Consider the following 15,987-nt stretch of genomic DNA (forward strand, 5'->3'; position numbering starts at 1 on the left):
CCCAAGTACATTTCAACGTTGTATGGATAACGTACTCAAAGAATATCTCCATGAATTATGTTTTGTATACATGGACGACGTTGTCGTATTTTCCAAATCCTTACAAGAACACATTAATCACTCAAAATTAATATTTCAAAAAATAAAAGAATTCAACCTAAAAATCGAACTTGACAAATGCGAATTTTTAAGCAAAAATGTAGAATTTTTGGGACATGTGATAACCCCGGAAGGAGTATCCCCCAACCCCTCAAAATTAAACACTATAGAAAATTACCCAATACCTCGTACAGTGAAAGAAATCAAATCATTTCTAGGTTTGGTAGGTTACTACCGCAGATTTATTCAAAATTTCGCACATATTGTCTCACCTTTTACTAAATGCTTGAAAAAAGGCGCAAAAATAAACCCTGATGATCCCGATTACGTACATGCATTCCACTTATGCAAAGAATTATTGACAAATGCCCCAATTTTAGTATATCCAGATTTCGAGAAACCATTTAAATTAACCACCGATGCTTCAAATGTTGCTATTGGAAGTGTTTTATCACAATCAAATCGACCTGTAGCTTACTATTCAAGAACTCTAAATTCAGCTGAAAGAAATTATTCGACTATCGAAAAAGAATAACTTTCAATCCTAGATTCTACAAAACATTTTAGGCCTTATCTTTATGGACAACATTTCACAATTGAAACCGATCATAATCCCCTCGTATGGCTCTCTAAAATCAAAGAACCAAATTCTCGACTCATACGTTGGAAACTGAAATTAGAAGAATTTGATTTTAAAATCATCCACACCAAAGGCAAAGAAAATAAAGTTGCCGATGCTCTTTCTCGTATAGAAATACATAATCGAGAAAATGAACCACTTCTATCTGATGTTGATTTAAATGTAGAACTATCCTCTATTTTACCAAATGTGAGTGAACTCCCTGAATTAGGCGATGAAGAATTAGAAAATATTCTCAATCCCCAAAACGATGAATTATCTATTCCAAATAATAGTGAACAACAAAATTTAAATGATGATAAATTCTGATACTGATGCTACCATTCATTCTACCCAAGAAGATAATGGAAAAGTCATTCCAATTACAGAAAAATCAGTCAATATCTATCCCAATCGAGTTATTTTAAACATCGGTGAACAATTCAATTTGAAATTTAGTAAACCCTTCGGAAGAAACACGTATAGCGTATCAATACGACAAAATTGTATTACAGATGATTTTTCTAAACTTTTCAAAGAAATTCTCAGACCAAATGAATCTTACGGAATTTATTTTAGAGACAATAAGCTGCGTTTACCTCTCGTTAGATTTTGTAAAGAATCATTTAACTACTCTGCCAAACTTTTTATTAGCAATATCTACTTATTGGATGTAATTTGCGAGGAAAATCAAAAAGAAATTATTTCCGAATATCACGAAAATCATAATGGAATTTAAGAAAGTCACAAATTTTTATCAAAAAAGTATTATTGGCCGAAAATGAAAAACAAAATCACTGAAATCATAAACAAATGTGAACTATGTCTTCAGTCAAAATACGAAAGACACCCTTATAGATTGAAATTTTCTGGCCCTCTTCTTGCAAAGAGACCATTTGAAGTAATACACATCGATACTTTTTCTTTTCTTAATTCCAAATTTTTGACAATGATAGACCTCTTTTCTAAAAACGCCCAGTCGTATCTCGTTAAAGATGGTACAGCATTAACAATCCTCAACAAATTACGCCATTATTTGGCACATCATAATATTCCTCAAAAAATTGTTTGTGACGAAGGAAGAGAATTTCATAATAAAACCTTTTTAGAGTATTGTAAGTTGAATAAAATTGATTTACACTTTACTACTGTGAATAACCCAAGTTCAAACTCTCCTATTGAGAGATTTCATTCAACACTATTAGAAAAACTCAGAATTTTGAAATTGAAAAATCCAAATGAAAATCCTTCAAATCTTATGATCACTGCAACTTTGATCTATAATCAATCAATACATTCAACGACCGGATATTCTCCATTTCATTTACTTTACAGTCCGTACGACAAATTACCAGAATTTGACTTGAACATGACAGTTTACGAGCAATACAACGAAAAAAGAAAGAAAGAAATATTACCATTTTTTGACCATATTTACGAACGGAATAAAGAAAAAGGGCAGAAAAATTTGAATAGAATAAATGATAATAGAAACGATCCCCCAAATCTAGCACAAAGAGAAGTCTACGTTGAAAGAAATAGACCCAGAAAAACTGACCCGCCTTTTGAAAAAGTTACAGTTGAACGACAACAACAAAATAAAATTAGTGGTTTAACTCAAAAATCTAGAGAAACCACAGCTCATATCAAAAAAGTCAAACGACTAAGAAAAAATGTTTGTTCTTTTCAGGATACCAATGATCCTCCTGATACAGACCCAAATCAACCAGGCCCTTCAGGTCAACAAAATAATCAGTAATGGATACTTTGAAGAACCCTTAAGTCAGGCAAAAATTCTTGATCATTACCATAATTTTCTCTTTTTTATGAACATCACGAATTTACAAATCAATTATGATCAACTTAATTACAACTTTGATGCACTGCAGAAAAATCGAACTATTGATGAATTATCTCATAGAATTCACCTTCAATTAAAATCGAATTTAGCCCAAATTGAACAAATACTACATAAATTCATTAACAAAAAAGTCAAAAGAGGTTTGGCTAATTTTATTGGCAAAGGCATAAAATTTATCACAGGAAATCCAGACGACGATGATCTGAAAACTATTAACGAGAACATAGAAAGTCTCCATCAAATTAAAAACTCTGAAATTGAAAGAATTAATAAATTAACTTCTTTTGCAAATCATTTAACACAAAGGTACTCAGAAGATTTAGCTTTATTGAATGATAATATTCAACATACTAAATTACTTTTTCAAAACATAAAATCAACGGAACAATTCAGAATGAATGTTGAATATCAAATACTTCAAGCAGAAGATCTATTGAATACTTTCTTGATGCTTGAAAGAACTATCAGTTTTGCAATGAAAGGAATACCAAATTTAGAACTCATAAAATCGATGAACTTCTTTTGATTGGAAAGTATCTCGAAAAAATTTTTAAACCACAACAATTATCTCCAATCGATCACGTTCATCTCTATAAAACTATAGAGTTTGCTAAAATATCTGTCATAGGAACGGATGAATCCATCACCTTTCTCCTCAAAATTCCTATCCTCAAACAGATCACCACAAACTATTCCCGAGTGTACCCTCTACCTAACCACCAAGATATTGCTGTAATACCTCCGAAAAAGTATTTGGTCAGAATCAACTACGAAGAATACTGGACCAATGAAGCCTGTATTTCCACATTAGGTAGTTCCATTGTCTTATGTCTTCAACCACCAGTCAAAGAAGCCTGCATCCTGTCATCACCAGACCAGTGTCAAAAAGTGCTCATCAAAAACAACTATAAGATAATCCATACACTTCAGAACAAACAGCTTCTCACCCTGTTTAAGAATACGCAGACAATACTAGAAGATTGCCATGGTATAATTATGAAAAAATCCATATAAGGAATAAACCTGCTACATTCAGATTGTACCATCATCATCGACAATTCAATATTTGACAACACTGAACCAATTTTTGAGATGAAATTTGAAAACATTTCGAAACTCCCATTGAGTTACGATTATAAAATGGAACTTCAGTTAAAACACTTAAGAGAACCTACATCAATCCTGCAAGAAGCTGAGAAACTTCAAAATCAACCGATTCATCTACACCCAATAACTCAGCTCACGCATTATACCATAAGCGGAATTTTACTCTGTTTCATAATCATTGGAACAATCACTGTCATGATAAACAGAGTGAGAATTTGAGACCTGTTATACAATCCGAGGAAAATCATTCGCATCGACCTTGAGAACAACCCAGGTGATCCCACTGATAACGAGGACGTTATCTGAACTAAGGGAGGAGGTATTATGAGATCCACATCGACCGAAACAGCACAAGTCAACATAATATAAGAAGCTCGGCCAACGCCGTTCTTGGAAATGTGCGCGATAGTGCAGAAGTGCAAATTCTCTCCGTGAACTCATAAAGCTTTCTTTTTAGATTTCAGGACAGACTTTAGTTAGTTATGAATCAGACTTAGAACATCAAGCTTCGTTTTGTAACTCACGTTTTTCCCAAATCTTAATCTGTAGAATTATTAATCATTTATCCAAGTGTTGGAATTCTTAATTCAAAATAGAATAAATCCTTTTTAAAAACAGACTTTAAGATACGGAAAACATAATTATATGAATCTACGTCCAAAGGAAATACCTCATCGCCGAATTTTCATGAAGTATAATCGGGGAAAATGTAGGATTCAACCTGTCGGAATCAATACAATAGGAAAAATACCGTCCGAAATTGCAGCTTACTTACGCCTACAAAATCCGGAATTATACACAGGACACAGTTTTAGGCGCTCCTCGGCTACTTTCCTAGCCAATTGTGGAGAAGGTATCACAAATATGTTTAGGAGGATGGAAGTCCACTGCTGTTGCTGAGGGATACTTGGAAGAATCTATTAACCAGAAAAAAATAGTCCACTAAAATTCTTAATTTGAATGGTTCTTCCTCTTCAAACTGTAATACAGAATCATTACCTCCCAAGGAGCAGCTGACTTCGACCAATATGATGGCTTCTGCTATAAATTTGCATAACGCGACCAACTGCACGTTTACAATAAATATAACTAATAACTGAATATTTCTAATGAATATATTGATAATAATGGGAAGAAACAGAATGTACATAGATTCCTTATAAAAATTCATTTTTATGTGCTGTTAGTCTAGTTTTCTTTTCAATTAATAAAGAATTTATGAATATTATTACAGTTTAAATTTATTTCATAGGCTTGTAGTCTCAATGGACCGAACGTCAACGATGAGAGTACAATGGTAACGACTTGTCAGAGACTTTTGTCATTCATGTGTATTTAGAATGATCAATTCACATTTGATCTGTGTGTTGAAATCGATCTCGTATAAGCGCTTGTAGAAAAAATATTGTTCCTAACTCGTGCGGAAAGTATTTTTCCCGCACTCAACTGCTTACCCAAACTCCGCTTCGCGTCGTTTGGGTAACGGCAGTTTCGTGCGGGAAAATATCACTTTCCCCACTTGTTAGGAAAATAACTATTTCGTAAAAATAAAACTTTAAATACAATTTTGTTGAGCTACCCAGTGCGTCACTTGAATTATATAATCAATTGATTAAAAAGAAATAAATGACTAATCCTCTATTTTGATAATTATCTACTCCTAAATGATGCACGCATATACGAGTCTATCGCTATCCTTTTCATTTCCAAGAACAAATAGCATGCGAACTCTCTTTCTTTCACTGGACGGACTTCAAACAGCTGCTATGCTGTCTCCTCTTCTATCGCATGAGATGGTTGATTCGGACCTCTCAGTCGCACACATTCACTCGCAGCAATATTTAACTCTTGAAAATTCGACAACTGGGATTCGGGACTGATTTTTCGCAGGCAACCCTATACCACCGTGTTCATAAGAAAATAATCTTTAATTTTATTGATTTTGATTCAATAATCAGATCGTTGCAAAATGCTAGTATAGATTTACCTGTTTATACCTGGCTACCCGAGAGTTGTGACCGGAAAAAAATAGGCAACCCAATGTTTGCACATTCTATGGGCTTCATACTTTGGATTGGTATAGAATTTACCTAATAATCAAACCGGTGAAATGTTTGAGAAAAAAAATTTTTTTTTTATTAATTAAACCTACTCTGGCCTAAAATTTGTTAGGCAACCCATATGTGATATATTTATTGACATGTTAAATTAAATATAAAAAACGTTTTATCAAATGAGCATCTGGTGAAGGTCGTTTTATATCGGGATCCTATTCTATGAAGAACAATAAAAATAAGAAAACTACAAGCAGAGAATATATGGAGTTGTATCCAAATCATCCAATTCCAATTCATAGTGAAGAACGTATGTCATATCGTTGCCAACGATATAACTCAAAAAAGGGCATTTTGAGTTATATCAGCCTATCACTTGAAAACTGATTATTGAGCATGCCAGGTGGTTCTGAAGATTTGAAACTCTGTGGTACTAGGAATGAGAGAGATAGTCCCAACATATGTTATATATTCGAAGTCAGGGGAAAAAGAGCTAGTCAAATATAGAAAAATATACAGGGTGTTCCATTTGAAAAAATGAAGTTGCAATCAATATGTTCAATCAAAGTTAAAGGGGGGGGGCTAATTATGGTGAAAAACCCGGTACATTAAATATCTGGCCAGGCAACTTGTTCTTCCTCACATGGAAAGAATAATAGAAAATAAGCTCCTTCCTACAAGTCTGAAACAGAACATTATTTCTATTCTGGAAGGGACGTTGCGGAAGCTGAAGGAAAAATATCTCATCAATTAGAAAAGAGGTGTGCCAAGTGTCCATGCAAGCCAGACAAAACAAACAAAGGTACCATGTGGTGTTTGGATCTTCCTCTATATGGCACCTGTGCGCGAACCGCCTGCGAAGATTGCTTAGAAGAACGCTTGTAGTTTTCTAGTACATATCACAGAAATGTCAGTCCATTTGGCTTTTTAGTAATATTGGAGAGTATATTTTATGTTGAGAATTTTGGGGAAATCATATCATTAGGATTTTCCTCAGTTCGATGCATTTCAAAATTTTCTCTTTTGTACGTTCCTGCATTAGCAATATTTATGTTTTTTGAATTAAATTATTAATTATATATAAATATATAGCAATAAGTTAATGTGACCACATATATTTTAAGGAATTTAGGTTGGGGTCTGGCTGACCCCATCTTACCAAAGACGTTCCAGAAACTGTACCATACCAGTTACGGGTTAACATCTATTCTTTGAGGGTAATGTCGAAGCAAGTCGATCGAGGTGTGCTTGAAATTCATTACTGTTCAAGTTTTTAGTCCATTTATATTACGGGATTTTAGGTTGGGGTGGCAGCTCTGGTGTTGAGCAGAATTTTTGTGGTTAAGAAATCGACCCTACGACACGTGTCATCTACGGATTGACTTACAGACAATCGTGCCGAGGTTTATTCAGGAGAAATAATATTATGACTGTTGCTGGCAACTATATTCAGAGATTTTTTTTATTTCTTCACCAAAAAAGACGTTCATATTTCAGATCACACGAGAATGCAAATATGACCAGACGCAGGCTTCTCCTGCATAATCCTATGCACACTCTCACTCATACCGAAAAGAATACCAAATAAATATGTATTAATTATGCTTTACGTTTTTCAACAGAATACCCAAACAACTTCAATTTATTAATAAATTTTCTATCTTAAAATCGGAAGTGAGCAGGTTTCTTATTGAGTGGGAACCTTATAAAGTTCGAGAAAGTTTCGGGGTAACGTAAGATCTGAGGGCATAATTTTTTGTAACACTTGCAAAAAATATTTGTTCTTTGCTATTAGTTGACGGGTTTTTTATACGTCGAAAAGTTCACTCACTTATCTATGTCAATTATTCTTTGTGATGAGTTGAAGTTTATAAATTGTCTGATTTCATTAACTCCAATTTTGAATAATGGTTTTTCGAACCTTCAATTCAGAACACCCTGTATATTTAATTGTATTCAACTTTCGAACCTAAAACTCGTAGATCAGGATTTTATTTGATAGATTTAATTCCTTTCGTTGGTTCGTCGAAACTGATTTCAACCAAATGAGTCCAGCAGTTCGTTAGTTCAATCCCTCCAATGAAAATGAAAGGCTTGGTTTGATGAAAAATAATTATTTATTTTGAGAGAAGCCGGGAACCCGTCTAACGTGTGCCGGGTAATCAACTAGTTGATAAATTTCGTCTGAAGACCTGGCTTTCCTTGTCATAATTCCCCCTAATCCTCCGCAGACAAAAAGGGGGTGTGAGTGCCCGGTCCGAACCCCAATCTTTGATATAAAATATGTGTTTCATGGAGATGAGCGTGTGAAATCTTCGAATTAATGAACATCATATCTGCATCACATTAGCCATATCACAAGTTTCGGTGGTTGTTTAGCATGTAGATCTTTCCTGCCTGTGTGGAGGGTGGTAAAAAAAAAGAAATTTCGTCAGGAACACATCAAGTTTTTTATCAAAAATGAATACTAATAAAATTTATAAACAGACGAAGATCATTTTAAGAACATCAACAAACTTTTTTCCCTTAAGAACACATTTGCTGAATTTGTTATCATAATAAACAAAAAAAGAAAATAAATATAATATGCCCTCAAATTAATGACTCGAAAACAATTTTTGTGAAGGTGAAAAATATCATTTACTCGTAATATTGTTTTCCTTCCCGTTTTTCATTTTCAAGAATATCCTATATATATATATATATATATATATATATATATATAATTCGTAAGCAAATTATTGATCGCAATATATCTAATAGATAAGAATGTTAGGATGATATAAAAGTGTATCACTGAATTTCCTAGATCGAAACATCCTAACATTCTTATCTATTATATATATATATATATATATATATATATATATATATATATATATATTTTTTTTTATTTTTTTTTAATTCACACTAGCGTGGTAATTCAATTGTGATTATTCGGGCCGGAAGGCCAAGAATAATTTCTGTTGTCAATGGGGAAATATTATCTGTCGTATGATACCAACTGTCCCCAAGATCACCGCCTTCTGCATCCAAAGAGTAGTGTTGTGAGGCAGCTTCAATTCCTGGAGATGCTCTGTAGTTTTTCGATGAACCAATCCATTGCAGCTCATAATCAGAGGTTTTATCTCTACTTTTTCCAGTTGCCACATACTTTTCATTTGTCGTGACAGTGCCTGGTATTTGGTAATTTTTTCTCCATAGGTCTTAGTGAGATTTTGATCAAGTGGCACTGCAAAGTCTATGATATAGGCTATTTTGTTCTTCTTGAGCCATACCACCATATCCGGTCTGTTGTGCTCCACAGCTTGATCCGTGATAATGGTCAAGTCCCAGTAAATTTTTACGGTTTCGTTCTCAAGAACCGTTTGTGGAGCGTATATAGGGTGTGGTACAAAGTGCAGTAATAGGCCCTCCCTCGAGCACAGCAACTGATGCACGACCTTCCCCATGTTGTTGTGGCGGGCGAGGTATTTGGTGCCTGCTATCGTTGTGCAACCCGAGGACAAGTGTTGCACCGTTTCCTCGGCCTTGTCACATAGTCTGCATTTCGTTGAGAGAACTGGCTGCTTCATTATATGCTTGGTATAAACACGTGTAGGCACGACCTGATCCTAAATCGCCAGCATTGTTCCCTCTGTTTGGGGGAAGAGGTAGCCCTGAGTCAGGTAGGTGTTGGAGTTCGACATGTCAACATCAGTCTGGTGTAGGCTCGCGTAGAATCTTCCGTGCAGCGGTTTTGCCTCCCAGATATGTTTTCGTCTATCAGATGGCTCCTCTGCTACAGGTTCCTGCGTGTACACTTCCTCCTGGAGCGCAGATGGGTAAAGTTGTGCTGATACCCATTGTTGGACTGGTAGGTTTCTTATCCTGAAGTAATCTCTTATCTTCTTTTCTTCTTTCAGGTAGATGTCTTCCAAGCTGCTCAGGCCTCGACCACCTTCCTTACGTGGCAAGTATAATCTTTCGATTGCCGAGTTTGGATGAAGCATGCCGTTCTTCGTGAGGGTAGTTCTGATTTTCCTGTCTAGTCTTTCTAGGTCTGTTCTAGACCAGGTAATCACCCCTGCTGTGTAAGCAAATACCGGCATTGCCCAGATGTTCATGGCCTCCATTTTGTTTTTTGATGACAACTGCGTTTTCATTATTCGGCGTACTCTGCCCATGACCTCATTCTCAATCTCCCTCTTGTTTTCTGGCTGTTTTATTTCGAAAGTTTCCTGGATACCCAAGTATTTGTATCTCTCTGTTTCTCCAAGTGTGTTTATTGTCGTTCCGTCCAGCATGGTTAGCTTTTTCCCTTCCTCCAATTTACCGCGCCTAACGTTGACCACACCACACTTCTCAAGCCTGAATCTCATTCCTATGTCCTCGCTAAACATCCTGACCAACTCTATCTTATTTCTGAGGTCCTGTAGGAGGTTGATTTGTCTCTCCATGTTAGCGAAGTGCGCCATGTTGACATCAGGCACTTCAGCAGTTGTATTACCTCAGGATGGACCTCATAGATTTTGAGTATTTCGAGCAGCCATGAGTGTGGAACCGAATCGAACGCTTTTTGGTAGTCGATCCACGCTACTGAGATGTTCTTCAGCCTTTTCTTCGCCTGCTTAGTGACAGTATTATCGATTACTAGTAGTTCTTTGCTTCCTCGAGCCTTACTTTTACATCCATTTTGTTCCCAGGACATTATGTTGTTAGTTTTAATGTGGGTGTTAATCTTGTGGCCAATGGTCGATGTGAGTATCTTGTAAATCGCAGGTAGACAGGTAATGGGTCTGTAGTTTTTCGGATTCGTTAGATCTCCTTTCTTGGGTATCATGAGTGTCGTGCCAAGTGTAAAATAAAAAGGAATTGTCGTTGGGTCTTTTATTGCTCCTTTGATAAGCCGAGCCAGCACTTTATGGGTCGCTGTTAGTGACTTCCACCAGAAATTGTGGATTCCATCCACACCAGCTGCTGACCAGTTCTTGAGTCTCCTGACTGTTGCCTTCACGTCTTCTTCAGTTATAGTAATCTCAGTCATTTCTGTAAGGTCAAGATGTACACTTTTTTCCGCCTCTATCCATGTAGCCTCGGTGTTGTGGCTCCCTTCCTGTGTCCAGGTGTCCGACCAGTATTGCTGCATCTTGTGCGTGTCAGGCGAAGCAGCTTGTTGGTTACCATGTCCGCCCGAAAGTCGCCTGAAAAATCCTCGCTGGTTATTTTTGAAGAGGTTGTTTTCTTGATACCTTTGAGTTCTCAGGTGTTGATGGTATTCTCTGTCTTTTTTAATCTTTAACTTTCGGGCGTATGCCCACACTTTCTTCTCGACTTTTTTACCCAACTTTCGGTTAACCAGATAGGTGTGAAGGACGCCTATTTCTTTTCGAAGAGTTGTTATTCTTCTTTCTATTTGTGCCCTCCATGGTGGTGTCCTCTGTTGACGATTTTCTTGATTTGGTGTTCGTGATGATGTGCCCTGAATGATGTTGGTTATATTAGCAGCGCAGTATACTTTGTGGCAGAGTTCTTCGAAGGTGGTCATATCGGTCAGTGTTGTCTCGAGAGCATCGTTTATTGTTGTGATAGCGATTTTGGTCTCTTAATTTTGTTGTAATTTCTTCATTTTCGGCCTATTTCCTAACTCAATGCCTTCCCACTTTGTGCCTTCTTCATCCTAGAGCTGCAAGATTTCAAGGATTGGCGGTTCCGGAACTGTCTCCTGTGGCATCGATGACGCAGTGTCCTCAACGTCAGGTGATGTGAACTGCAGTTGTGTGCTTCTCCTGTGAATGCTCCTCCGGATATCATCCAGTTTCTTCTTTGGTGATTTCTTGATTGCGACAGCCTTCATCGCTTCCAGCTCGTCTGGGGCCAGCAGTTGTCGATTCTTGATGTTCTTTATTTGCGCGATAAGGTGTTTTCCGGTTAACAATTTGTCTGGATAGTTCTCCAGCCATTTCTCTATCAGCTTGTCGGCATACTTCTTTGTCTTTGTCTCTCCCTCAGTAACGTTATAATATGCATTGATAAGACACAAGTTCATCTCTCTTGTCCAATGCAGCCGTCTTCGAGTTTGGGTTTGAGCGGGAGCATCGATTCTCGATGCGTCCAAGCTGTTGCCCCGAGTGTTCCTTATCGAATTGCCCGGCCTTGTGGTTCCAGTTCGCAGGGGGGTGCCACTTGCCCCTGCTAGAGACTGTGACGGTCTTCCACCTGGCGTAGTCCCTCCACCGGTGGCGGTTTCCGAGGCTTTGTCTTCTTTGTCGAAAGCACAAGATACACAGTAAAGGGCTGCTGACCCTATTACTGGGTGACTCGGGTATGCGGGGTCGTCACTTCCCGAAGGCTCTAGAATTCTAGAACCCCCCTGCATATATATATATATATATATATATATATATATATATATATATATATATATATATATATATTTTTTTTTAATTCACACAGTTGTGGAGTGATCCAGAGCTACCCGGGCGAGGACGCCAAGAGCAACTCAGTCCGTTAATGAGGATAAAGCACCTTTCGCACGATGTTGTCTGTGCCCAATATCACAGCCTTTTGCATCCACATCAGAGTATTTTGTGGTAAGTTTAGTTCCTTCAGATGTTCGGTTGTTTTACGATGGACGAGTCCATTCGCGCTGATGATGATAGGTTTTATATTTACTTTCTTTAGCTGCCACATATCCCTCATTTCTCTTGCTAGGGCCTCATATTTTGAGATTTTTTCGGTGTAGCTTTTAGAGAGGTTGTAATCTTGAGGCACAGCGAAGTCTATTATGAGGGCGGTTTTTGCTATCTTATCCCACACTACCACGTCCGGTCGGTTATGTTCGACACCTCTATCTGTGATGACGGTCAGGTCCCAATATATTTTTGTTGCTTCATTCTCCATAAGCGTCTGCGGGTTGTATACGTGGTGCGGCGTGAAGCACTGTAAGAGTTGCTTTTGGAGACATAACATCTGATGCACAACTTTCCCCATGTTATTATGTCTTGCCAGATATTTGGTGCCAACAATCGCTGAACATCCAGACGAGAGATGTTGCACCGTCTCCTCCGCGCCATTACATAATCTACATTTGGTGTTGTCTACAGCTTGTTTCATTATGTGTTTGGCATATGTCCTGGTCGGAACAACCTGGTCCTGAATGGCGAATAAAGTACCTTCCGTCTGAGGAAACAGGTAGCCCTGGGTCAGGTAAGTATTGGTGCTATGCATATCTACTTCCGATTGATGCAAACTGGCATAAAACCTTCCATGTATAGATTTGGCTTTCCATGCTTGCCTGAGTGTTTCAAAGTTGTTTTCGTTTTCAGGTACTTCCTCGTTAGATGTTTCGGAGACAAAGACGCGGCCACATGAAGCTACCCACTGATGAACAGGTAAGTTACTTTTTCGGAAGTAGTCGTTAATTTTCTCTGCCTCTTTCAGGGCCGCTCTTCCTATCTTCGTCATTCCTCGACCACCCTCTTTTCGGGGTAAGTATAATCGTTCCACTGCCGAGTTTGGATGCAAGTCAATTTTACAGGTTAAAACTCATAGAACAGGGGAACACAGAGAAAACAACAATTCACAAAGTGACATAAAGTCATGTTTATCTAGATGGCCTACGATCTAAGGATAACAAATAACTATATACAACACTTAAATTCTTCAAGTCAGTCTTCTTATTTATATTATTTTCATTTTCATTTATAAAACACATTTCAAGGAAACTTCTTTTATTATAGTTAGAATTGGTACATAATATTTCAACTTCATCAAACTTAAAATGGTGGTCTAGAGAGGATGAATGGCTAGCTAATGCACATCTATCAGGTCGTAATCTGGCGTCACTCTTATGTATTGAGATACGTCTTTTTAAACATTGTGATGTCTGTCCAACATACACAGACTCACAGTTCTCACATGGAATGCGATAAACCACGTCAGATCTAGACATGGTGTGGATCCTATCTTTAGTTTGGCTGAAAAGAACGCCTACTACTAAAGGATTGTACTTCGCAATTTTTATGTTCTCAATTTCTTTTAGAATTTTGGTCAATTTACCTGTTAATGGTGGAATGAGGGGCAGGCTTACATATTTGTCATGTGTGGCAGGTTCGACTAATGTCGATGTTCTTATTTGTGGGACCTCTTCGATTTGGTCAGAAGTTAGAGAATGCGGACATCTGTTCAAAAACATCCTAGGGTAACCATTGTTCTCAAAGATCTTAAGCAACTTTTCTTCACTGTTATGAAGAAAGTCTGGATGGCAGATTTTCTTAATTCTACGAAACATACCTTTAATTAAGTTAGTTTTCATAGCCCAAGAATGGTTGGAACTATAATGTATAGAATAGAATAGAATAGAATAGAAATTTATTAATTGTAAAAATGCTACAAATATAACAAGTTGATATATACTACAGCAAAGTACAACAAGTCAAGAAGAAAGCATGAGTCTCACAGCTCCGGTTGATAATTTCTACACCATGTATAAAATTCAGTCAAATTATAGGGTTCGCTGTTTATAATGAATCTTTTCAATATTCTCTTGAAACGTTCAAGTTTTCTGGATTTCAGCATATCTGAAGGAAGTGAGTTCAATAGCTTGATACACATGAAATGCGCACCCTTTTGTGATAATGTAAGGGAGTGAAGCGGATAATGATAAGGGTAGAGTCGTCGGGTGTTATTTTGATTTTTAAACTCCTCAAAGAATTTGGGATGATCCAGAATGAAACATATGCACTTGTACACATACATTCCAGGCAATGTCATTAGCCCTGCCTCCTTAAAGTGCCCTCTGCAGGATTCTCGAAAACCAAGCCCCAGCAGTACCCGTAGTGCTTGCTTTTGAGCAATGAATATTCTATCGATCAGTGATGAGCCTCCCCAGAAAATTATTCCATACGTGAGAAGCGATTCGATTTGGGAGCAGTATATTATTCTCAGGATGTTGGCATCAATTTGAAATTTCAGAACCCTCAAGCTGTAAATAGAGGAGTTCAACTTCTTAATTAAAATGCGACTGTGTTCTTTCCATTTGAGGTTCTCATCAAGATGTATACCCAGAAATCTTGTGGTATTCTCCAACATTACAGTCTGCCCTCTGCACTCAAAGCTGTTTGGGAAAAGTAAATTATTTCTATCTGTACGGAAGGCTACACACTCCGTCTTAGTCATGTTCAGCTGCAAACTATTCTGTTCACACCACTTCTTCGTCTGAGTTAAAGCGTTCTGTGCTCCATAAATGAGGTTACTGATTTTATGTGATCTAATCATTATGTTTGTGTCGTCAGCATACAATACTGATTCCCAAGAGTGCTCCCTGAGGACCTCTGGCAAGTCATTTATGTAAAGGACGAAAAGAAGCGGTCCAAGAATACTTCCCTGAGGTACGCCTCTCGTTATCTTCTTCACAGTGGAGTTGTATTCCCTACCATCCATACATATAGCAACCTGTTGCGTTCTATTCTGCAAATAGTTTAGGATGAGATGAAGTTGTTTGTCTCTGATGCCATATCTTTCGAGTTTGTGTATAAGTATGGAATGATCAACATTATCAAAGGCTTTAGATAAGTCGAGAAACAAACAAAGAGGTACTTCACCAGCTTCTATTGAATTTATGATGGAGGTAATAAATTGAAAAATTGCAGTTTCAGTGCTTCTACCAGAAAGGAAACCATGTTGTGACCTGTCGAACGCATGGAACTTTCCGAAAAACTTGATCAAACGTTGCGCCAATATTTTCTCAAAGATCTTGGAGAAAGAATTTAGAATACTGATCGGGCGGTAGTTACCAAGGTGCTCAGCGTCCCCCTTTTTTAATAGTGGTTTGATAATTGCCATTTTCAATCTATCAGGGAAAACCCCCTCTATGAAAGATTTGTTGATAATTCGGCTAAGAGGCTCAGCTATTATGTGAGCAGAGTCCTTTATAATTCTCATAGGAATTCCATCATAGCCAGTTGAATTCTTATTTTTTAGGCTTTTTATGCATGAGAGTACCTCTCCTTCAGTTACAGGAAATACATAGAAAGAATTTTCAATCTTCTTAATTCCAGAAAAAGAATTCTCTTGAACTAAATTGATGTACCCAGCTTCATTGCTTTGGAAAAGGATATTGAATTTTTCAGCAATTTCCTGTAGATTACCATCGGGTAAGATACTTGTTTTGGGCCTTTTTTTACTTGGTTTCAAGTCATTTATGATTTGCCAGGTGGTCTTAGGTCTATTTGCAGAATTTTCTATCAAGTTACCATAATAGTTCC

General features: G+C 37.2%; 1 protein-coding gene across 1 annotated transcript; it reads right to left on the reverse strand.

Moving 5' to 3' along the window:
• Positions 1-10,133: 10,133 nt before the first annotated feature.
• Positions 10,134-11,267, reverse strand: LOC123680845. Its single transcript, XM_045618961.1, has one exon. The coding sequence runs from the start codon at positions 11,265-11,267 to the stop codon at positions 10,134-10,136; it is 1,134 nt and encodes a 377-aa protein (XP_045474917.1).
• Between the last annotated feature and the right edge of the window lie 4,720 nt (positions 11,268-15,987).

The sequence above is a fragment of the Harmonia axyridis genome, chromosome 5, assembly GCF_914767665.1.
Source record: "Harmonia axyridis chromosome 5, icHarAxyr1.1, whole genome shotgun sequence".
NCBI classification, from domain to species: Eukaryota; Metazoa; Arthropoda; class Insecta; order Coleoptera; family Coccinellidae; genus Harmonia; species Harmonia axyridis.